The sequence below is a fragment of the Dendrobium catenatum genome, unplaced genomic scaffold (assembly GCF_001605985.2).
Source record: "Dendrobium catenatum unplaced genomic scaffold, ASM160598v2 fragScaff_scaffold_889, whole genome shotgun sequence".
NCBI classification, from domain to species: Eukaryota; Viridiplantae; Streptophyta; class Magnoliopsida; order Asparagales; family Orchidaceae; genus Dendrobium; species Dendrobium catenatum.
Genome location: NW_021319351.1, coordinates 190852 through 217520, shown reverse-complemented (window position 1 = coordinate 217520; position 26669 = coordinate 190852). Strand labels below are relative to the sequence as shown.

At 33.6% G+C, this 26669-nt stretch overlaps 1 protein-coding gene across 2 annotated transcripts in view; it reads right to left on the bottom strand.

Moving 5' to 3' along the window:
• Positions 1 to 4628: 4628 nt before the first annotated feature.
• LOC110107990 (serine/threonine protein phosphatase 2A regulatory subunit B''beta) overlaps positions 4629 to 26669 on the bottom strand; it is a 33436-nt gene continuing 11395 nt past the window's right edge. For both annotated transcript variants that reach the window (XM_020838468.2, XM_028697175.1), the window contains exons 7-13: positions 21548 to 21689; positions 18521 to 18668; positions 18303 to 18412; positions 6102 to 6258; positions 5874 to 5999; positions 5370 to 5521; positions 4629 to 5237 (exon numbers count right to left, since the gene is read on the bottom strand). In XM_020838468.2, coding sequence (XP_020694127.1) covers positions 5381 to 5521; positions 5874 to 5999; positions 6102 to 6258; positions 18303 to 18412; positions 18521 to 18668; positions 21548 to 21689 — 824 coding nt within the window. In that variant the 3' untranslated portion in view covers positions 4629 to 5237; positions 5370 to 5380. The remainder of the gene's footprint in view (positions 5238 to 5369; positions 5522 to 5873; positions 6000 to 6101; positions 6259 to 18302; positions 18413 to 18520; positions 18669 to 21547; positions 21690 to 26669) is intronic.

Sequence of the window (26669 nt, the reverse complement as noted above, 5' to 3'; positions counted from 1 at the left end):
AGGAATATATTTTGCATTAATTATAGACATTTGGAAGTTATATCAAACAACTAACCATGGGTTGATCAGTTTTCCACATTTTCTAAATTATTTCTTATTTTTATTAATTGTTCATTAACTAAAAAAATAGGGTCTAACTTTGACTATATGTTTGAGCCTGATTTATTTCAAAATCTCAAGATCAATCATTAAATTTTAAATATTAATCTCAAATTTAAACACTTCTAGGAATTTGAGTACTTTAAATATCTAATAATTTGTGAATTTTCTAGCAAATCTCAAGATTAATTTGAAAATTTAAATATTCAAATCAAAATTTCATTTGATCTGATACAAGTTTGCTCATAGCAAAATTTTCTATAGATCACTATACACACAAAGACACACTTGTGTTTTGTTCTAACAAATTTGGGTTGATCCTAGGGTTCCTAGGGTCAATCTAGGTTGATTAGCTTTTTAACATTTTATATGTCTTAAACATGTGCATTTATCACTTAGTAGTTATATTAAACATTTATCTAAGATTATTGCACCCGCACCTTAGTATCTTAATTAATTTAAATAATTTAATTTCAACTTGGTATATCTTGATTGGGCTTTTAAAATAGGTCAAGCCGTAAACTTCATCTTTTGAGCACATTAGTTAGCTTGCCACTATTTATGATAGCCAACCTTAGCTCTTTATAGGTCCAAGAAACTCTATAAGTCACAACACTTATTTAACATACTTGTAAAATTATTTTTTTCAACCCTTTCTAAGTCAATAGTATGAATTTTACTAACCTTATTGACATCATAACTTAATGTTACTCGACAATTTAGTTATATACTTTTAATTGGGCTTAACCATCCCATTTTGGTTATGCATATCCACAATCTAGTCTTGCTTCATTAATTATGCTTTCTATTTCTCTCAGTAACTTTTCTTATTGGAATTTTCATAGTTTGGTCATGCCCTTATGTCCACATCTATCCTTAGTATAATCATGCCTCTTTAACTATAGTACTTACCCTATTAGCCATACCCTTTTGATTGAGGAACTCTTTAAACTAGCTATGTCTTTTGATAACTTTTATTCTTAGTACAATTATGCTCAAGTAATCATGCTATCTTGTTATGTTCATGCTCTTTTAATAAGAAAAGGCTACACTACTCTTTGGCATAGCTATGCTCTTTTGATTAAGTCATTTCCTAGTAAAATCATACTCTTTTGATCTTACAATTCTTGTTTTAGCAGCCTTCTTATAGGACCTTTTTTCTGGTTTATCCATACTACATTTGGCTAGATTCAATATTATCTTATTCATACTCTTGTGACATAGTCATTATGTTGGTTAATCATGTTCTATATCAAATAAGCTAGTTTTAGGTATACACATAATTAATTCATTCCATTTCTTGTGAGTAAATTATCTCTATATGGACTTACCTTGCATTATATATATTTATAACTCTTTCTGAATTATGAAATATTTCAATCTTTTAAACATTAGTGTCATTCATAAGCATTGGATCTTGAACTTGATGTTTGATAATTTCAACTATCATCGCTACATGTTATATTGATGAGTTTGGTTAGTGAGTGATAAGGTAGTTTGAACCTATCTAATTTCAAGACTTGGCATATGGTTCTACTTCACATGTTACTAGCTAAATAAAGGATATTTGTGAGTTGATTATTTATTTGGTTATGCCATACTTATTTATGTGTTATAATGGCTCCATTTAGCAGATTGGCTTTTATTGTGCTTTATTCAGTCTAAAATAATGTTGTATATATAACATGATATAAGCAAAGATTTCTAATGAAGTGCATATCCAAATTCTTGAGTTCCTTCCATAGTACTAAGCATATAAGTATACATTTGAACTAGATAGTTAGGACCCACACCATAGAGACTAGAAATGCTTATACTTTATTATTAAATTTCATTTTTAAATATAATTAGGAGTTTAAAAGAATGTATAGGCTCATTAAAACATTCAAATGCCCAATAAATAGTTCAGGATCAAGTGCATCATAATCAGTATATGCTAACTTTCATGTTATTCATTTGAAGAGGTTTGTCAAATATAATTTAAATGATAAAGATAGTGCTTATGGTTAGTAAAATGTGGTCTTAACCTGATAAAAACAATCCAAATAAGAACCACCAAAAGCTCGTTGACAACTATTTTAATGTATTATAACATTCCATATAAGATGAAAAACAAAAGTATTTTAATTTAGGCCCCCCCTGAATAAAATTTTTGGCTCTACCACTGTTGTATATATATATTCTTGATAATAAGCATATGCCAATAGAAAATAAATATAATAAATGATTAATAGATATTATTTAAAAGTAATAAAATAAAATAAAAATTATATGAAGTTCAACTAAGGTTCTAAGATGATTCTTCCTTAAAACTAAGCTAAATGCAAATGAACTTATCAGTTAGAAAATTTCTATCATATTTATTGACAAACTTAGCATATTTTCAACTTTAATTATATTATCTTTCTTTCTCTCACTTCTAACAGTGTTATGCCTCTGGATAGAGAAAGCTAAACCACTACAGCTTACATTCAGACCAAAAATTTCAAAGTAATAACTCTCAATAATGACAATAAAATGACATGACACCTAACAATGATTACAAATAGAACAAGCAAATGAACCTTTTTTTTTTGAAAGGAATCTGATGAACTGATAGTCATAAGAGACAGAGTGATCAGTTGTGTCAGGTCATCAGATATTCAACCACCTCATGGGTATTCTGATCTTCTCATATTTTCTTTTTAAATGAAGTGAAGCTTAAGCTTATCAACATATTAAGATTTCATTTGTGATGATTTTCATATTGCTTTTTGAAATAATTTTCTAATATAATATTTTTTAATTTATTTTTTTTTTACTTGAAAACAGTTTTAAAAAGTAGTAATAAAGCCCTCTCAAACAAAACCTAAGATTATTTTTTGGGACGACTTTCTTTCTACTTCTTAAAACAACATTTTAGTACAAAATTAAAATTTTTATACTAAAAAGTTACTTTAATAAACAATAAAAAAGCCGTTTTTTTAAAAAATAAAGATGAATTTAATAAAAGATTGTTTAAAAAAAGTACATGCATACCTAAAACATTTTTTAAAAAAATATTAAAAATAACTTTTTATTACATTTAAATAAAAATTTAATTATTAATAAGGCATAGCAAAATAAAAAAAAATCATATAACCAATCCACATAATAAGATAAATGCTTGATATTATTATTGTATAATAAAAATGCCACAAGCTTCTAACATCACAACAATCAGGTAATTTTTTTCTTCTCATAGTATTAATCATTCATTTAAATAAATAATATATTTAAATTTTATAATATCTTATATTTTTTATATAAAATCTTCATTTTTCTTATTTTCAAAACCATTTTATACAATTATTATGATTTCAACATATTTCAAAAGATTTCCTTATCTTCAAAATAACCATAAATAACTCACTCATACATTATATAAAGCTCTCAACAAGGAAAATTAATTGATAGCTTGATGAAATTTAGATTTCGTTTGGCAAATTTTTTTTATCATTTTCTAAAATAATTTTTTAAAAAATTGATTGAATTAAAAATTTTTCTAATAAAAATTTATTTTTAAAAATAGCAAAAAAACACATCCCAAAGCCTTAATGCCACTTGTCATTAAACAAAAAATTTCCCCTACCTGCTACTAAGTCAGGAACTCAGCACAAATTTTTTCAATAAAATTTCAAATTCCCAATAAACTGAACAAAATAAAAAAAATTAGCCGACTCGTCAGCCATGTAGGGGTAATTATTTCATATATATATTGATGACGATGAACCATCCGCTGCCACGCTCGGCAAAAGCCGAGCGCACTTGGCGGCCCGTAAATCCTGACCGACCTACCGGGTCACCCACGCCTAAACAAGACATCATAACTTGCATGATTTACATTGTACTTAGGATTTAGAACAGGCTTCTTAAAGTGCCTTTTTAGTTAAAAAAAATTTAATTTTTATAATAAAAAATTATTTTAAAAAACAATAAAAAAACTGTTCCAAACGAAACCTTAATAATTCAATCAAAATCCGAAATAACAGCTTCCTAAATTTTTCCACTTCAGGACTTGCTGCAGAGAGCTACTAAATACAATACTTCTACTAATGAATACTTCCGTGTTATATAACTCATACTATTTTAGAGGATGAAATATATGATAATTTTTCATTTTGATGAAACTGCTTAAATGATTGAATGGTTTTACAATTGGAGATAGAATGCAAAATGAAACAAGTATATACATGAAAAAATTGTAGTACCTCTATTGGCTGATAAGATTAGAGAGTCGCATTAGATGGTTTGGTCACATAAAATATCAGCCTTCTGATAATCCGGTCATGAGAGTAAATGTTTTAGATCTGACCTATATTAAGAAAGATTGAGACAGATCTAAAAAGACCTGGTTAGTAAGTATGAGAAATGACCTTCTTCTATTAGATTTATATGAGAATTTAACTCTTAATAAGAGAAAAATATTCATGTAGTCAAACCCACATAGTACGATAAAAGCTTGATGTTGTTGTTGTTATTCTATAGTCAAACCCACATAATAGAAACTATTTACATGACAAGATTTCAATCATATTCATTAAAGAATCAATGTAACATAATGATGTTCAGCATCAAAATTAAAAAAAAATCTGGGATACCAATGTACCATATTGATCTATTTTCCATCATCCTAAAGTTTCAGGTGAGGAAAAGCATTAGCCAAAGCAAATGTTTAAAGCCATACAAGGGGAGCAAATTATAGCCGACAATCTGCACAACCAGCCTCTACAGAAAGAAGAAAGCAACTAAACTGGAACTGATCCCTCCCTAAATAACAAAACCATTTACAAATAAAGTGATCCATGTCAGGTGTGTTGCTACATGCTGCTTTTTCAAATGGACATATTTGCAAAATAATATAAACTAAGGCTTCGTTTGGGATGGCGCTTTTTATGCTTCTTAAAGCAACTTTCTAGTAAAAAAATTAAAATTTTATACTAAAAAGCTGCTTTACGAAGCAGCAAGAAAGCTGTCCCAAACAAAGCCTAAGTTTACCCACCAATATGCCTAATGCTAATGTAAATTGCTTCAAAAGAATAGTATTTGCAGATGGAATAGCCACTTCTGAACTAAGTTTCAAGCAGAGATCAATAGGAAGCTGGCACTCTTACAGGAACCTATAAGAGTTTCAAATGGATGAGAATGTACTATAAACTGAAGGAATAAATTCGATAATTATGCTTTACTTTATAAATAAGGTCGATATGTTAAGCTTAGTGCAGTAGTTGGACAAAAACTATCTTACTCACTGGATTTTGCATTAAAAGGGAGCCTCCACTGATTCTTCCCAAACATCTCCACTTCCATTAGAAGCATCTTCCCCATCTTCTTCCATAGAAAGTCTAATGTATTCTTTATGTGCAAAGTGATCCCACTGAGTCAATGTTGGATTTTCACGCTCCTGAAACCATCACCAATTTAAATTTGCAGCCGACCGGATTGAGAAGCACAAGCACGCAAGTAATGCATAAATTAAAGAGGGACTTATATATAGATAATTAAATTCTAATGTATTTATATATCTAACACCAAAATTTTTATATTTATATAGCATCCTCGTGTCAAATTGCATCAAAATATATAAATTAAAAGATATATTTTACTTTAGATAAACTAATATTAATGATATTTTTAATGTCATTTATAGATTAGGGTGTTGTATAAATAAATATATAGAGTTAGATGTTAGATATGTAAATAAATAAGAATTTATAGCAATGTATGAAAATCGTCCTAAATTAAATAATGCTCACTTGACGGATAAGGAAAGGATCACGAGCTTCGAATGCCATGAATTTATTGAGATTGAAAAGTATGTTGAAAACATTTCCTGAAAGCTTGCATGCCTTTATATCACTTAGCGTAAAATGGGTTTCATTCTGCACATAAAACATTAGAATTAAGAAGGATTGGAGAAATTTCAAGCCACCAATAAGTGGCAAACCTTGTTAAGCTAATTGAGCATGGGTGGGGAAAAAAACCTCTGGAGCAACCATATCAACTATTTGGCATAAAATGTCTTCAAAAAGTACAGGCTCCTGTGTCATGCACTCCATCCGATGCAACTGCTCTTCATAGAAAAATTGGATCTCCGCAGGTGTTATAATACCATTTCCATCCAAATCGATACACTTGAACCTGAAATTTAATTAGGATTTTTAACGATTATATAAGCTAATCAAACTCTATCGTAGGTTGTCTTATGGTAAAAAGTAATCAATAAATCCTGAATACATCTCTTGAATTTTCTTGGAAAAAGGCAGCAGCAGCTCAACTTCGCAGTCTTACTTTTTTTTTCTTTTCAAAATGCACCAAATGATTTGGTGCATGACTTCGCCGTCTTACAAGACATCAAAAACATATTCAGAATTTTGAATCCTCTCAGAGAAAAATTGATGGGGACATCAGAGCATGAAGAGTATATCTAAGGCGTGGCCGTCGATCTACGGCCACGATCGAGTCGATGCGTTTTGAGTTATTTCATGTATTTGTTTTATTATGTTATTTGTTATTTATGTTGTAATTGTTTTTTTCCCATTTTACCCCTTGCTTAAGGTAAGTCGTATGTAAGCCCTAAGGGCAACGTCGTTTTTTATCTTTGAGTCCTTTTTGCACGAGGCTATTTATAGCCCTCAAGTTCTTCCTCTAAAGTTAATGATTGAATGATAAAAAAATTTGGTGCTATTACTTGAGTTCTTGAGAGATATTAAGAGTGCTTGGAGAGAGCGAGATCCCTAGGAGAGGGAATTTGGATCACCCACCAACCTTAGAGACGGTCGGGTTCGTGGTTTTCTTTGTTATCTATTTTCATTTCTCCTCATCCCCTACCCAACCGTCCGCCTAACCCCACCTCACTCCAAGCTGCCGGCCACCTTCATCCCCACCATCCTTCCACCGAAAACTCCCCAAGTCACCTCCACCTAGCCGTCGGCTCCCTTACCCGAACCCCAAGCAAGCCGCCAGCCCCTAGCCCCTTACCCTCTCTTGAATTTATTTCCTATTCTAGATTGCCATATGTATGGATAGATTTTGAATTCAAATTAACTCAATTTGAAATTTAAAATCTTTCATAAAATTATAAAATCTATTTTAGGAAAGTTTCCTAAATTAAATTCCATTTTAATTTCAAGTTAATTGGACTTCCTTTACCACTTTCCTTATTTAAGTCAACTTCTTTTGGAAAGGATTTGAATTTGAGATAAATCAATTTTAGATTTCAAATCTTTCCTTTTTCTCTTAATCCTATTTTAGGAAAGGTTCTTATTTAATTCAATCAATCAAATCATGAAGGATTGATTAATTAAAACCTTAACTCTAAATTTCAAATCTTTTATTTTCTCTTTATCCTATTTTAGGAAAGGTTCTTATTTAATTCAATCAATCAAATCATGATGGATTGATTAATTAAAGCCTTAACTCCAAATACATTGCATCTAGACACTTGCCCCCCCCATCCCCCCCCCTCCATCTCTTGGCCGAAATTCCCAAGGGCCCACCCACTTATTTCCCCTCCCAAAATTAACCCTATTTCTTTCCACTAAATCAACTCTTCTCACTTTGGAAATATTTTCAAACCCAAACCCCTCTTACCCGCCAACTCCCCAATCATCTTTGCTAAGTTTTTCTGCTACAACTCCATCCTAAAACCCCATCCGACTTTGGGTTTTCCGCTCTCCAAGTCTGCTGCCAGAAATTCCTACACCTATTCTTGATTTTCTATCAACTAGAAACTTCCCCAACTGTTGTCCTAGAATGACAGCTTACTGTCCATCAATTCCCACCGGCTCCTCTCATTGTACCACCATCGGAAAGGTTTCTCCCCGCTGTCCAACATCTCTCAAAGTCAAAACAACGACTTCTTGCATGGATGGCTGACCCAGAACGAGATTCCGGCATTGTCTACAAAAACCGAGGCTTCCTCGATCAACATTCTTTGACGTCAACCCGGAGATCGATAACACCGTCGACGAATATCTAAAGTGCATCACCTTCACCCTTGCCGGAGCCATTGAAGAACGACTTGGCACCGTTCATTGGAGGATTGCAACTCATCTCCCTTTTCTTGTATTTTCATTGTCTAACTTGTTTTTGTGATTTGATAGATTCATGCAGATCTTGTTCACCGAACTCTGCCGAGCTTAGTAAACATAGGGATTGAGTGCACTTTATTTGCTTATAATCTTATTGCTAGATTAGGGATTTTCGTTGAAAGCTATTATATTTTGCATGTCGTTGATTTTCTTTGTTATTTTGATGATTCAAAGCTCTTATTGTGCAGCTTAGCCTAAATGGAAGTGACCGCTCTTACGTTTTATTTTGTCGTTTTATTTGCTAATAGTTCTCATCATTATTATTTTAATCGATAAGTCGTGCAAGTTCTTATCAAGTTATTTCACGCATTGTAGTCCTACATCAAAATCAAACATAGAAATGAAGAAGTGGCTAGAAAAGTTTTAGATTGTTCATTCTTTCACTGGGCATTTATACACAAAACTAGATAGAAGAAGAAAAAGAAAATAAATGATTATAATAACAAACACAAAAATAATGAAAAGCTTCTAGCTAGACACCTTCAGCAGGTCTGCCTCCCAGCAGTTGCCTACCTAGCGATAGTTTCATCAATTTAGCAGTTATCATTGATGCTGAGGGTGCAATACATGGGCTCTTTCATTCCAATCTTATATACGAATCCATGGTAAAGGTATTTCCTTGTACGCAATAAATCCGTTGCCGCTTATTTTCCTTACGTAGCATTCCTGCCTGCCGCTTTTGATATGATGGCTCATCAACACTCCCCTTTAAATTGGATGGTAGAGATCTACCATTCCTAATTGGCTTATAATATTCTTGAATGTAGGGTTGCTAAGGCTTTTGGTGAACATCTTAGTAAATTATCTTCCTATTGGGAATTATGAAGATCAATCAAACTTCTAATTTTTCTTTTAGGAATCTTTTATCCACTTTTCACATGTTTGATACTATTATACGATCATGTTATACGTGATTGTAAGCAAAATTCATGACATTTATTATCATAGTATATCTTCATAGGCTCTTTCATCTCATTGCTAAATCTCTCAGAATGATTTTAATCCATAGAATTTTGTAGATATTTTGAGCAATTACTTTGAATTCGGATTCAACACTGGATTCTTGCTTCTTCATGTTATACATTTCTTTTGAGAAGTTTCCAATATCCTATAGTGGATTTCTTATCCATTCGTGACCCAACAAAATCAACATCAACAAAACCTTCAAGTTATGGAGTATCATATTTTTTCGAGCGAAATTTTTTTCCTTGACTAGATTTAAGGTACAAATCAATCATTATTTATCTTAATAGATCCAATAGCATATTTTTATGAAAAAAAAAAAATCCTTATTCTGATTGAGCAATTTCCCTGGAAAACAAATACTTAAGTTTGCCTAGTCCCTTGATTTCAATTTTTTTAGCTAGTTTTTTTATTCCTTTTCTTCACTATTTTCACTTGAAATAATTATATCATCAACATAACGAGAATTCAAAATTTTTCCATTAATAGAGCTTTATGAAGAGGATATTGTCTCCTTAACTTTGCTTGCACCTCATTCCATAAATGGCTTTTGTAAATCTACCCAACAAGGCCTTTAAGAATTGTTTCTAACTATAAAGTGCCTTTCTCAATCTATAAATCTTAGTTTTTATGAAAGAATTATTAAATCCAAGTGAATAATCTACATAAACTTCTTCAACATCCCCATGTAAGAAATCATTATTCGCATTATACCATTACACAGATCATCCAAAGTTAACAACAAGAGAAATAAAAAATGTGAATTGTATTTGGCAGATCGTACAATATGACGTTGATCGAACTGGATGATTGACAAAGACGAAATTCGATCGTCCCAGGGATCATCTTGGATGAACCTTGATTTATTGAACTAGTCGTACAATATGATGCCAATCGTACTAGACGATTGGGAGAGATGATGTTTGATCATCTCGGAGATAATCCTATATGATCTTAAGAATAATGAACTAATCGTATCGAACAATTCAAGTATCATATTGTACGACCAATATAATGTATTTAAACAGATCGTACTGTGACTCGTCCTTCGTACTAAACGAACTGGGATTTCTTAAACTAATCATTGTGTACGATCCCATATCGTACTGTACGAATAGAGTCGGCTATCTTGAATTTTAGGGTTAATTTGAGCCTTTGTTTAAAAATCATTCCTAATTCATGTATATGCTCATTTCGTATCCTGTCTCTAAGGGTAAATCCACTCATCCACCTGAGCATCTTCATCTCTGCAACACTTAACTTAGTATTATGCTTCCCTTTTAATGGCCAATATTTGGCACCATAAAACATTGCAGGTCTCGCCACCATCTTATAGAATTTTCCCTTAAGTTTGAGGGGAACTTTTCTATCGCACAACAAGCCCGATGCATTCCTCCACTTCAACCATCCAACTTGAATTCTGTTGATAATACCCCCATCTATTTCACCATCACTCTGAACAATAGATCTAAGATATCTAAAACGTGTATTCTTATTAATGACTCGATCGCCCAAAGTCACAATCCCCTCACTAGGTCTATTAATACTAAAATTATACTCCATATATTCAGTTTTCGATCTACTCAAGTGAAAACCTTTAGACTATAAGGTTGAGCTTCATAATACAAGTTTACCTTCAACTCCCTCTCTAGTCTTATCGACAAGAAGAATATCATCAGCAAAAATCGTACACCATGGTACATCCTCTTGCAAATGTCTGGTAAGAACATCCAAGACTAAAGAAAAAAGGTATGGACTTAAGGCTAATCCTTGATATAATCCAACCGAAATAGGAGAATACTTGGTCAAACCACCTTGTCTTTGAACAAAAGTAATAGCTCCTGCATACATATCTTTAATGATTTGAATATAAGCATTATTAATTCCTTTCTTCTCAAGACCTCTCCATAGCACTTCTCTTGGAATTTTATCATATGATTTTTTTAAATCAATAAATATCATATGTAGATCCTCATTATTCTCTTTATATATTTCCATCAAACCTCTCAATAAATGTATGGCTTCCATAGTAGACCTACTTGTCATGAATCCAAATTGATTTTGAAAAAATATTAGTCTCATGCCACAACCTACGCTCTATAACTCGCTCCCATAGTTTTAAAGTATGACACATTAACTTAATTCCTCTATAATTCCCACACTCCTATGCATCACATTTATTCTTAGAAATAATAATTAACACACTCATTCTCAACTGATCTGACATATTTTTAGTCTTCAAAACAGTATTAAAAAGTTTAGTAAGCCAATAAATTCCTTCGTCTCATAAGCATTTTCACATCTCTATTAGAATATCATTATGTCCAACAGCTTTTCCACACTTCATTTTCTTTGAATCCTCTCTAACTTCAATTTTACTAAGTTAAATTAACTTCGGTCAAGGATGACCGAACCACTACAAATCTATGGTGTTTTTGTTCTTGATTTTACTTTTACTTTTCCGTAATTTATTTCTTGCATCTTTACTTATTGCAAAACTTTTGATTTGTGACTTACAATCTATGATGCATGGACACGGACACGGCAACACGGACACGACACGACACGGACACGGGACACGGCTTTTTTTTAAATATAGGACACGGGTACGGCGCGGACACGGCAATACATTTTTTATATAGTGTATATATATTAATGTAATATCATATTAAAAATGACAAACAATAATAAATGAATGACATGATAACTTGTCTAGCTTATAATATAAAATATTTATTATAAAATATCTAATACAACCACAAAAATATAAGCAAATAATCACTTACTACAACATCAAGCATTCAAGCTTCAACTACTAGGATTAGCTTTAGAGGTTTGTTTTTGGCCTTCAATATTATCATCATTGAATATCACTGCTTTCAACTCTGATTCAACAAGAGAAAGATTTGTAATTGTACAAAAAGAGAGGAGAAGAAAATACCTTCACTGCCAAAGAAATGAAAATGAAAATATTCGATGAATGGGTATTAAATGCAGACATTGATTTGGTGTTGTGGATAGGAAATAAGAAATTTAGTTTAAATCTTGCCAAACATAAGAAAATATATTTTTTAAAAAATTATAAAATATTTAAGATACGCGTGACGGACACGCATGTCCAATTAGTTTGGACATGTACAATAAAGAGCAAAAAATGCAACAAAAAGACATGAAAATAAAATTAAAGTTGAAGAATTAATAATGAAAATGGACCATAAGCAATAGGAACAAAAACCACGCAATGCATCACTCAATAGTCTAATAGGAACTCATCAAAGGAGGATTCATGAAGCTCACTCCAAAAAAATATTAGGAAAATGCTTATGAAGAAGAAGATGATGATATAAGACATTCCAAGAAAATGTACAGTGGTATTAAATTAGTGTTAAATCTCATCCCCTAGTTCATGTATGAACCCGACGGCTTAGGATAGAGATCTGTGGGAAGCTCTCTTGACTCACATTGAGTACCTTCCATAGCTAGACATCTGATTTAGGAAGAATTATATTACAACAATTATTCATTATTCTATAGTTATTTATTTCCTTAGTAAAGCCTCTTGTATAGATCTATAAATAGAGAAGATGTTGTATAATAAAGCTATGGTTTTTCTCTCAAATCCCTAAATTCAACATGGTATCAGAGCCACAAAGGAAGTACAGAGGAAACCATTGGATGCCTTACTGGACGGAGACTTGCAGACGAAAGAAGCAGCCTCGCGGGGTGAAGCTTTGCCAATGGAAGCCTCGCAGACGATCTCACATGACGGAGCCTAGCTGTCAGAAGAAGAGGCCTCGCGGACGACCTTGTGGGATGGAGCTTTGCCGACAGAAGACGAAGCCTTACGGGTGATCTCGTAGGACGGAGCATTGCCAATGGAAGACAAAGACGCGGACTTCTGCGAGACGATTAACCGCTTGAGCCAGCACACGCGTACGAGACCTCCCCATCTTAATCACTGGATTTTCGAACCTGTGAGACCAAATCAAGTGACATGATTTAATCAGGCTTGGGACATGATTAAAACCCTATAAATATCAGCCTTTATTGCTGATATAATTAGCCTTTCTTGCTGACATAATTAAAAGTAATATGGTGATACCACAATGTCTGAAGAAAATTCTTCCCAGAATTTTGATCAATTTGAAGATTCCATGATACGCCAAGAACGAGGTGATCTCCAAAGCATACAACCTTCCTATCACTTAAATGAGAAAAATTACCTAAAATGGCCTCAATTCATGAATACATATTAAGGGAAAAGAAAAATACACCACCTCCTCGGAGGACCAAAAGGAGGATATCCTAATTTTGAGGCATGAGATGAAGCGGACTCCATGATTATGTCACGGTTGTGGAATTTTATGACTCGAAAAATTAGCAATACCATTATGTTCCTTTCCACTGCAAAGAACATATGAGATGCCGCCAGACAAACTTATTCAAAAGCTCGAGATGTTGCTCAAATCTTTGAAATTAAAGTCAAAGTATGAAACACAAAACAAGGAAACAAGATCGTAATCGAGTATGTCACTCTTCTACAACACCTATGACCATAACTTGATCACCACAGATACATAGAAACCAGGCGTCCAGAAGATGCGGCTATCCTAAAAAACTTAATTGAAAAAGATAGAGTTTATGATTTTCTTGTAGGACTAAATACATAATTTGATCAAGTAAGAGTCTAGATCCTTGGCAAAGAGAAGACACCATCACTAAATGAAACCATCGCTCTCATCCGCGCTGAAGAAAGCTGACGAGGTGTAATGTTAGAGCCAAAAGTAGTTGAAAGCTCAATAATGATAACCAGAGAAGCACCATGGAAGGAGAAAGGTAAAAACTGCAAAATTCAAAGACAGAGACTCTCTTTGGTGTAGCTGTTGCAATAAGTAAAGACATACGAAGGAGACATGCTGGAAGATACATGGAAAGCCCCCAAGTAAGGAGTGAAACCAAAGAAATGAGAAAAGAGACACATCATATGCCAACACCACAACAAGTCAGCCTAACCCAAAAATACCGACTAGCTTCAAAGAACTCAATAAAGATGACATTGACAAACTCAGACAACTCCTGGTATCCCTTGAAAAATCATATGCATCTTCATCTTTTGCACTTTTAGGTAAGTTTGTCATATTCACTGGACTAAGTACCTCTAGAAATCCTTTGAAAGGAATATTGATCATTAACTCAGGAGCTACATATCCCATGACAAACTCCACTACCCAGTTCATCAATTATGATCCTTGCCCATAGAAGAGAAAATCATCAATGCTTATGGTTCTTTTGCCATAGTACAAGGCCAAGAAGACATACTCTCATCCCATTCCCTCACTATAAAAAATGTGCTCCATGTACCTCAATTATCCACAAATCTTATATCCATACAAAAATTTATTAGTGACCATAATTATCAAACATTATTTAACCCTACCTTTTGCTTATTAGGACAGGGATTGGGGAAGATGATTAGACTTGCTAAGGAGAGAGCTGGACTATACTACCTGAAAGAGCTGAACAAATTTAAAAATAGTTGCTCTATTTATCCTTGATTGACAAGAAATCTACTATCTGACTTAATCACTTCAGATTAGGACATCCATCATTAGAGGTCTTCAAACATATGTATTCAAAATTTTTTCATAAATTAGAAAACGAAAATTTTCATAGTGAACCTTGTGAATTAGTCAAACATAAAAAAACCTCTTTTCAAAACAAGAATGAAAGATGTGATACTCCCTTCTATCTCATTCATAGTGACATATGGAAACCCTCAAAGATCTCCAACATCTCTGGAGCTCGCTGGTTTGATCTTTTATTGATGACAGTACTCGAGTATCTGAGATCTATCTCCTCAAAAATAAATCTTACATTAGCACCATTCTTCTTATTTTTCACACCATGATCTAGAATCAATTCGGTCAAATAAAAAGATTTTGTTCTAACAATGCTAAAAACTACTTCAACCAAACCCTATACTCTTATTTTCAGAGTGAAGGTATCATCTACGAGTCCTGCATTCACACCCCGCAACAAAATATGATTGCGGAAAGAAAAAATGGTCACCTCCTAACCTCCACTCGTGCCTTCCTACACCACAGTATGCCCAAATCCTACTGGGGGGAAGTCCTAACCGCCACTTACCTCATAACCTATTAGGCTATTACCTTCAAAAACCTTGGGGCTGAAAGCTCCCATGGAGATTTTATCCTTCTTTTACCCCGAGTTTTGGACCCATAATAACCTTACATCCATAATATTTGGGTGCACTGCCTATGTTCACATCCATAGCCAGAATAGAGGAAAACTAGATCTAAGGGCTCTCAAATGTATCATCATTGAATACACTGCTACCCAAAAATGTTACAAGTCCTATCACCCCCTACAAAGAAAACGCTTGTATCCATTGATGTCACTTTTGATGAATAAAATTCTTGCTTTACCAAACCTCATCTTTAGGGGGAGACTGAAACAGAGAAAGATGATGAAAGTATGCTTGCCCCTCTTGACCTTCCTCCACCACATTAAACCAATCCTCCAAAAATTCAAAATAGGGAAGTTGAAGACAAAACTATCCTTAGATTTGGGAATGTATATTCCAGGCGTACAAGTTCAAACTATGCTCCAAAGCAAATCCAAGAATCTGAATCATCCCCTTGAAATAAGGTAAGTTCACCACCTCCCTTATACCCTATAATCAACTATATATCCTTCAATAATTTTTCCTCCCCACATAAAAATTTCCTGGTTACACTAGATGATATTCATATTTCTAATGATATTTTTAAGGTCTTATCTGATGAAAATTGAAAAAATGTCATGAAGGGTGAAATGCAGGCCCTAGAAAAGAACAATACACGGGAGATAATCAACCTACCGATAGGAAAAAAAATAGTTGAATGCAAATGGGTGTTCTATGTAAAATACAAAGCTGATAGTCACTGAAAAAATACAAGGCAAGACTAGTGGCGAAATGGCACACTCAGATATATGACAATGACTACCAGGAAAACTTTGCACCCGTAGCCAAGATGAATACTATCAGAATCCTACTCTCAATAGTAGCTAAGTACAATATGCATCTGGAATAATTGGATGTAAAAAATGCATTCATACATGGGGATATGGAAGAAGAAATCTTTCTAAAAAATATCACAAGGATTTAAGCAAAATTCTGGAGGTAACAAGGTGTGTAGACATAAAAGGGATATGTATGGGCTAAAACAATCAACTAGGGGTTGGTTTGGAAGGTTCTCTAAATTCATGCTTCTTAATGGGTATAAAAAAAAGTCAAGGTGACCACACACTATTTTTTAAATACTCGGACTCATGAGAAGTTACAATACTATTAGTGTATGAGGATGACATCATCTTGATTGTGAATAATAAAAAGGAGAAAGTATGTCTAAGGAAAAATCTTACCAAGGAATTTGATATCAAAGAACTTGATAGACTAAAATACTTTTTTGGAATTGAAGTAGCTCACTCCAGCAGAGGAATATTCATCTAACAGTAAAAATACATTAAAGATCTTTTGAAGGAGACTGGAAAACTAACATGTAAGCCAACACCAGTAGAACCAAATCTCAAATTGGGGAAAGCTAAAGAAGATCTAGATGTAACAAGGATGCTTACCAGAGACTTGTGAAAAAATTGATCTACCTTTCCCACACCATACCAAATATAACATTTGTTGTAAGTATGGTCAGTCAGTTTATCCAAAATCCAAAATAAACACACATGCAAGCAATAGACAGAATACTAAAATACCTTAAGAGAAACCCTGGGAAAGGGATTCTATTTAGAAGAAATCACGGAATAACCCTAGAAGCATACACTGACGTTGATTATACATGATCAACAGTAGACAGAAGATCTACCTCTGGATATTGTACATTCCTTGGACGGAATCTAGTTACATGGAGAAGCAAGAAACAAAATGTGGTGGCAAGATCGAGTGCATAAGCAGAATATAGAGCTATGACCTTATAAATATGTGAGCTATTATGGATCAAGATGATTCTAGAAGACCTAAAGATCAAGTGGGACGATCCCATGAAGCTATATTATGACAACAAATCAGCAATCATCATAGCCCACAATCCAATCCAATATGACAGGACCAAGCACATAGAAGTGGATAGACACTTTATCAAAGAAAAATTTGATTGTGTCTAATATGTATCAACCATGTATCATCTAAAAATCAACTTGTAGATATCATTACCAAAGGATTAGAGAATTCTACATTTCTCAGAATGATTGACAAGCTGGGAATGACAGATTTGTATTCTCCAGCTTAAAGGGGAATGTTAAATCTCAGTCCCTAGTTCCTGTATGAATCCAACGGCTTAGGATAGAGATCTGCGGGAAGCTCTCTTGACTCACATTGAGTACCTTCCATAACTAGACATCTGATTTATGAAGGAATATATTACAGCAAATGTTCATTATTTTGTAGTTTTTTTGTTTCCTAAATAAGACCGTTTGTATAGATCTATAAATAGGGATGATGTTGCATAATAAAACTATGATTTTTCTCTCTCAAATCCCTGATTTCAACAATTAGGATACGCAACATTCCTCATTTCTTAATCCTTTGGTTTAACTGAACCAAACCATCTATATTGCTATTCACCAGACATCGTTAAGAGGCTGACGTTTGCATAGAAAAAAGAGATGGTTATGGGATTATCAGAGGCGGTACATTGAAGGCACTTGAATTCCCATGATATAATGGTTTCCATAGAATGACCACTGAAAGTGCAGAAAATTGGATTGGATCATGTGTCCTGCCGGTTCAGACTAAGCTGTCAGAGTCCGGAACCTTGTGAGCACTGAATACACGTGGGGGGGGGGAATATTTCTTATACATGCACAAATTTAATAGATTATTGAGTTTCATATGTCATTGTCAAACATCATGCTTATTTAAGACAGCCTCGCACAGAAAGAAAAAGAAGCTTAAAGACTAAGGACAGGCCCTATTACTAGATAATATGGAACATATAAGAACACACAAGCACAAATTCAAAGATATGGGCATGGCTATAAAACCCATGCTTCTAAAACATTGCATAACCAAGTTTGGAAGCTTATCAGAGTTTTACAGTGGTGCTTTCGTACCAATACTCAAGGCTTGGTTCAGATGATTTATCCTCCTCAGCCTGTATGAAGTAAACAAAATCTTCATAACCCATTTTTCCTTCAACTTTGCTAGTAAAGCTTCTAGGAACCTGATACACAACAACAAAAGAATGTCAAGGAAAAGATCAAAGGTTTGCAGACAATCAGTAATAAAAAATTAACAGTTTTAGTCAATAACACGATCTATGACAACAAACCTCCGCAAATATTCTTTCAACAACCCTATACGTTAATGCATGATTGCCATATTTTATAAGATTCTCTTTGTCAATCAAGAAATCATGATCTGTATCAAGCTCCCAGAACTTGCAGTATATAACATAAAAGTGCTCATACGAGAAGTACCTACAAGGCACCCATGAAGCATTTACAGTTATAAAATAGAACAAATATAATAGTAGCTTGTAATAATCCACACCTACTCTCACGGCCAATACAAACCTATATGGTGCATGATGCACATATGCTACATCTTAAAAGATTTTTATAAAAAATTGTCACCATTTCACATCACAAAATTGGAAAAAAAAAACATTACCAAGATATTGCACTCCATAGTGGAAACAGCATCATCAAAGTACTCTTCAACGAACAGAATTAAAACCATCCGTTCTCAACAACAACAACAACAACAACAACATCAAGCCTTTATCCCACTACGTGGGGTCGGCTACATGAATCCTTTTTCTCCATTGTGTCCTATTAAAAGTCAAATTCTCGTTTAAATCTAATAAAGAAAGGCCATTCCTAATATTTTCTAACCAAGTCTTTTTAGGTCTACCCCTACCTTTCTTAACATAAGTCAAATCTAATACCTCTACTCTCCTAACCGGGTCATCGCAAGGCCGCCGTTTTATGTGACCAAACCATCTAAGGCGACTTTCTCTAATCTTATCTTCTACTGGAGCTACTCCAACCTTTTCACGTATATGCTCATTTCGTATCCTATCTCTAAGGGTAAAGCCACTCATCCACCTGAGCATCCTCATCTCTGCCACACTTAACTTAGTATTATGCTTCTCTTTTAAAGGCCAACATTCGGCACCATAAAGCATTGCAGGCCTCACTACCATCTTATAGAATTTTCCCTTAAGTTTGAGGGGTACATTTCTATCACATAACAAGCCCGATGCATTCCTCCACTTCAATCATCCAACTTGAATTCTGTTGATAATATCCCCATCTATTTCACCATCACTTTGAACAATTGATCCAAGATATCTAAAACGTGTACTCTTATTAATGATTTGATCGCCCAAAGTCACAATCCCTTCAGTAGGTCTATTACTACTAAAATTACACTCCATATATTTCGTTTTAGATCTACTCAAGCGAAAATCTTTAGACTCTAAGGTTGACCTCCATAATTCAAGTTTACCTTCAACTCCCTCTCTAGTCTTATCAACAAGAAGAATATCATCAGCAAAAAGCATACACCAAGGTACATCCTCTTGCAAATGTCTAGTGAGAACATCCATGACTAAAGCAAAAAGATATGGGCTTAAGGCTGATCCTTGATGTAACCCAACCGAAATAGGGAAATACTTGGTCAATCCACCTTGTGTTTGAACACATGTAATAGCTCCTGCATACATATCTTTAATGATTTGAATATAAGCATTATTGACTCCTTTCTTTTCAAGAACTCTCCATAGCACTTCTCTTGGAACTTTATCATATGCTTTTTCTAAATCAATAAATATCATATGTAGATCCTGCTTATTTTCTCTATATTTCTCCATCAAACCTCTTAATAAATGTATGGCTTCCATAGTCGACCTACCCGGCATGAATCCAAATTGATTTTGAGAAACATTAGTATCACGCCGCAACCTATGCTCCATAACTCGCTCCCATAGTTTTAAAGTATGACACATTAACTTAATACCTCTATAATTCGCACAATCTTGTGCATCACCTTTATTCTTAAAAATATGAATTAACACACTCATTCTCCACTCATCTGGCATCTTCTTAGTCTTCAAAATAGTATTAAAAAGTTTAGTAAGCCATGAAATTCCTTCATCTCCTAAGCATTTCCACACCTCTATTGGAATATCATCAGGTCCAACAGCTTTTCCACCCTTCATTTTCTTTAAAGCCTCTCTAACTTCAGTTTTACTAATACGCCGATAAAAACATAAATCTTTATTTTCATCTAGGGTGCTAAGGTCACTATAGTCAATCTTATTTTCACAATCTTCATTAAAAAGTTTAGCAAAATATCTCATCCATCTTTGTTGAATATCATCTTCTAAGAAAAGTATTTTTTGATCTTCATCTTTAATACACTTCACTTGAACTAAATCCTTACTTCTATCTCTTTGTTTGGCTAACTTATACATATATCTTTCTCCCTCTTTAGTATCTAATCTATTATATAAATCACTAAAAGCTAATGCCTTTGCATCGCATATTACTTTCTTAGCATCCTTACGAGCCATTTTATATATTTCTTAATTATCATAATTTTTAAAATTAAACCAATTTTTATAACAAAGCTTCTTATTTTTAATTTTTTCTTGCACATTAGGATTCCACCACCAACTATTTTTACTATTGGGAGCTTTTCCCTTTGATACTCCAATGACATCTTTTGCAATATTCTTAATATCAGTAGCCACTTTTTCCCACATAATATTAGCATCCTCATGCACAGACAAAATCTTAAGATCTAAAATCTTATTTCCAAAAATATATTTGTTAATATTCTTTAAATGCCCCCATTTAATCCTAGAAAATTGTTTTACTTTATTTTTTTATTTTATGCCCCTTTATCTTAAAGTCCAAAACTAATAAACGATGTTGGGTACATAAATTTTCACTCGAAATAACTTTACAATCTTTGCAATCTAAACGATTTAATTTTCTAATAAGAAAATAGTCAATCTGGGTTGTATTATATCCATTTTTATAAGTGAAAATATGCCTTTGTTGTTGTTGTTGTTGTCATTTTTAATATGATATTACATTAAACAGTAACATAAAAAACATTCAAATATATTCATTCGCATGCCTGGAGATCTGTGCAATTATAGATAAGCTTTCCTACAACACGAGCTATAAACTAAAATGAATAGAATAAGCAAATCATCATCCAGATGGGAGCACACACGACCAGATTAAACATCAGAGATATTAAACAACCAGAATAACTCCAAGCATATTCCATACAAAAAGAAATTGTGAGAAATAATATTAAATATCTCGTTTTACTTCCTTGCCTTAAAACCTTGTTGATGTCCTCCTCCTCATCAGCATGCTGCATTGCAGCAATTAGGTTCCCGCGCTTAAGCTCTCTAAGGGTTAGATGACCATTTCCAGATCTATTCACATAGTAGAATATTCGGTAGATAACAGTTTCAGCTGGAAGGTAAATGAAAGTGTGAAAACTGTTAGCTTTTTGAATAAATAAGTGAATAAAGAAGAGAAAAGCCTATAAAAAATTGTCAAGCACTGCACCAAGCATTTAAAGAAACGTAAACAAACAAAATGCATAAATGTAGAGCCACACTCCCACGCATATATAGATATATATAAATAAACTAGTCTTTTATTGTGCAGCATTGCATGGGATTTCAAAAAGAAAGACATCAGAACAATGCTTGTAATTTTTTCATTCAACGGCTGAATATAAAATCAATTGACATAAGATTAGGTAAATGAATATAAAAAGCAACAAAGTTTCTTTGCATTGCTAGAGAATTTGGCTGGTTTGCGAACGTGAGGAAGCAAACGGGGATTGGAGGTGGAAGGAGGCGAACGGGGTTGGATGGATCGGAACTTTCGGTTTGCTGGAGTTAGACGTCGGGCTGGGTGCAGAGACGAGAACAAGAGGGAAAGTCGGCTGAGGGAAACAAAGGCTCGCAGCCTGAAGGGGATTTGGATTGGAGGGTTTGCGGAAGTGGGAGATCATGGCTTGAGGAAGGGATGTCTGCTGCTTTGCTTGGAGTTCGATCGGTACAGGAGAGGATGCTTGTGGAGTTCGGGTGTGGAGAGCTGATCAAGAGAGCTGGAGCTGGCATTTGGCTGAGGGCTGCAAGGCTTTGAGAGCGTGACGGGAGGTAGTGTTTTGCCAAAAAGGATCGAAGGCTTCGTCTGCTGTCTCTTGAATAATATGAACAAGAGTTTGAAACTAAGCGAGGGTTGCGGGATTCAAGTTGAAATTGCGGGAGGAAGCGACGTCGGAGCAGAACTACAAAGGTAAGCGGGATTTCTAGGATTTTAGCGGGACTTTTGGAATACATGGAGGTGATGTGGAGGTTAACAAATGCCCCCCAACAAATGTGGTACGCGTCAGGAGCGAATCACATTTGTTGTAACCCGGTTGACCTTGTTGATCTCCAAATATTTATTCTGGAAATTCACACCCAGCCTCCCCTCTTTCGGGAGAGTTTTAACGAATTAGGTTATGGGGCAAATTTTCAGAAGGCAGATTGGTTTGAAATAAGATACTACTCAGAGATTTCACCCTCATTTTGCAAGGACTTTATGATCTAAGTTCTGGTTTCCTATAGGTGCAAGCCCCTATAGTTAATTATCTCTCTCGATAACAAGAGAGAACTTTCGATTAAGGCTAGTCGTCAATTAGATAATGGATATAAGTATCATTATAAATAAGAGTTTGAAGGATAATGTTGTAAATATTAATAGAATTGGAGATATAATTATAGTTTTAAAGATTATTATTGATATTAAGATTATTAACATTATAAGTGATAAAGCTCCTTAAGTAGGTTTGGATATATGTTCAAAATTAAAATTTTAGAATGACTTTGAAGAATTAATATAAAAAAATACTTAGAAGAAAGAGTTTTTATTGAAGAAGATTTAAATGGACATGTTGATAGAGAAGTAAAAAATTAAAAAAAAAAATCATGATGGTTATGAGTTTGGAGCAACTGATGAAGGTGGTAAGATCATATTAAATTTTGCACTAGCTTGTGATTTTATTTAAGAAAAGAAATGAGAATATCATTACTTATAAGAAATGAGAATATCATTACTTATAAGAATTGATATATTAAAATTCAAATTAATTATTTTCTTATAAGAAAAATAAGTCGATTAGATTGCAACAATTGTAAACTTATTCAGATGAAATTTTATGTACACAATATCATTTATTAATTTTGGACTTCAAAATGAAAAGGCTAAAATTTGAAAAATAAAATAAAATGTTGTTCTAGGCTTAGATGGGAGCATTAGATGAACATTAGCAAAAATATTTTTGAGAGTAACATTGTAGATCTTAAGATTTTATCTGTGCATGAGTAACCTAATGCTATGTGAGAATAAAAAGCTAATGATAATAAAAATATTATAAAGGATGTGCTTGGAGTATCAAAAGGAAAACCTCATAATAGTAAAAATAATTGGTGGTAGAATCAAAATGTGCAATACAATATTAAACATAAAAAAGCTTTGTTATAAAATTTGGTTTATATGTAAAAACTCTAAAAATTGGGAAAGATATAAAGAAGCTCATAAGGAGTCCAAGAAAGTAATATGCGATGCAAAGATTTTATCTTTTAATGATTTAAATAATATATTAGATATTAAGAATGATGATAGGTATACGTATAAGTTAGTCAAACAAAGAGATAGAAGTAGTAAGAATTAAGTTCAAGTAAAGCGCATTAAGGATGAAGATCAAAAAGTATTTTTATTAGAAGAGTATATTCAAGAAAGGTGGATGGGATATTTTGCTAAGCTTTTCAATGAAGAATATGAGAATACGATTAATTTTAGTGACCTTAGCACCATAAATGAAAATAGATATTTTTATCGGCATATTATTAAAACCAAATTTAGAGAGGGGCTTTAAAGAAAAATGAAGTGTGAAAAAGCTATTGGACCTGATGATATTCCAATAGAAGTTTGGAAAAGTGTTAGACCGGAACCGGCCCAACGAGGGTCAGCTAAACTAGCTCTAGGGCTGGTTTACTCTAGACAACCAAGCCAGCCGCCAGCCCCCTTGTGGGGCCCATTGCTTGAAGAGAAAGGGATGTTTTAGGCATGAATTGATTTAGGGAGGGATTGTTTAGTAATTGGGATCATATTTGTATGATTTAAATAGATGAGATTATTTAGGGTTAAGGTTATCTGGATATTTGTTGAATTTTAGAGAGTTCCTAGGGTTTGTTTGGGCTCTAGCAACCAAGTTGTAGATTGGGAGAGATGGATCCTCCTCTCCAATTGAGGATCCATTATATCTTGTTTAATTTCTTTCATCTTTTATCTTGTTTGGGATGAGATTGTTTATTTTTTATTATTTCTTCCAAATTCTTCTCTAATCTTACTTTGCAAGGGCTGCATTCAAATTCATCAAGGAAAATTCTTGTGCCTACAAGCGTTTCCTATCAAAATGCCTATAGATGAAAGAATTTCTTGGCTTACTAAACTTTTTAATATTATTTTGAAGACTTAAAAAGATATCAGATGAGTGGAGAATGAGTGTGTTGATTCTTATTTTAAGAATAAAGGAGATACACAAGATTGTGCAAATTATAGAGGAATTAAGTTAATGTGTCATACTTTTAAACTATGGAAGAGAGTTAAGGAGCATAGATTACAATATGATACTAACGTTTATCAAAATCAATTTGAATTCATGCTAGGTAGGTCTACTATGGAAGCTATACATTTATTGAGAGATTTAATGGAGAAGTATAGAGAGAATAAGGAGGATCTACATATGATATTTATTGATTTAGAGAAAGCATATAATAAGTTCGAAGAGAAGTGTTATGAAGAGTTCTAGAAAAGAAAGGGGTAATTTTTTTTTTTTAAGAAAGGGGTTAATAATGCTTATATTCAAGTCATTAATAATATATATGCAGGAGCTACTATTTTTGTTCAAACACAAGGTGGTTTGACCAAGTATTTTCCTATTTTAGTTGGATTACATTAATGATCAGTCTTAAGCCCATATATTTTTTTGCTTTAGTCATGAATATTCTTTCTAGACATTTGCAAGAGGATGTACCCTGATATATGCTTTTGTTGATGATTTTCTTCTTATAGATAAGACTAGTGAGGGAGTTAAAGGTAAACTTAAATTATGGAGGTCAACCTTAGAGTCTAAAGGTTTTTATTTGAGTATATTTAAAATCGAATACATAGAGTGTAATTTTAGTAGTAATAGACCTAGTGGGGGGATTGAGACTTTGCTCGATCAAGTCATTTATATATATTGGGTCTATTGTTCAGAGTGATTGTGAAATAGATGGGAATATTATTAGTAGAATTCAAGTTGGATGATTGAAGTGGAGGAATGCATCGGGCTTATTGTGTGATAGAAAAGTACCCCTCAAAGTTAAGAGAAAATTCTATAAGATGGTGGTGAGACATGCAATGCTTTATGACGTGGAATATTGGCCATTAAAAGAGAAGCATGATATTAAGTTAAGCGTTATAGAGATGGGGATGCTCAGGAGGATGAGTGGCATTACTCTTAGAGACAGGATACGAAACGAGCATATACATGAAAAGGTTGGAGTAGCTCCAATGGCAGATAAGATTAGAGAGTGTCGCCTTAAATGGTTTGATCACATAAAATGGTGGCCTATCGATGACTCAATTATGAGAGTAGATGTAATAGACTTGGCTTCTGTTAAGAAAGATAGAGATAGACCTAAAAAGATTTGGTTAAAAATATTAAAAATTATCTTTCCTTATTAGGTTTAAATGAGAACTTGACACATTTTTTTTACTCTTAATAAGACACAGTGGAGAAAAAGGATTCATGTAACCGACCCCACATAGGGGGATAAAGGCTTGATGTTGTTGTTGCTGTTCTTGTTGTATCTTTCTTTTTCTCTGGCAATTCTTTGTAATTAACTTTGTTATTGTTGGCTCAAGAAAAATGGCATGAATGCACGAATCCCGCTTTACAGACACATTTTTTTTACTCTTAATAAGACACAGTGGAGAAAAAGGATTCATGTAACCGACCCCACATAGGGGGATAAAGGCTTGATGTTGTTGTTGCTGTTCTTGTTGTATCTTTCTTTTTCTCTGGCAATTCTTTGTAATTAACTTTGTTATTGTTGGCTCAAGAAAAATGGCATGAATGCACGAATCCCGCTTTACAGCCGTAGGATTCCATTTCCCTTAAGTCAGATTGTAGTTAACCAGATTTCCCCTGAGGGTAGTGTCAGGGTTTATAGATCTGGGGTTCTTACTTCCTATGAGCGCTAGCGCCCATAGTTAATTACCCCTCTTACTACGTAAGAGAGAACTCTCGATTAAGGATGAATAAATTTTATATAAATTTAGTCTCAATTGGGAGAAATGGAGGTAAACCCGATCAAGATCCCATGGTTCCGTCGTCCCGGGTATACC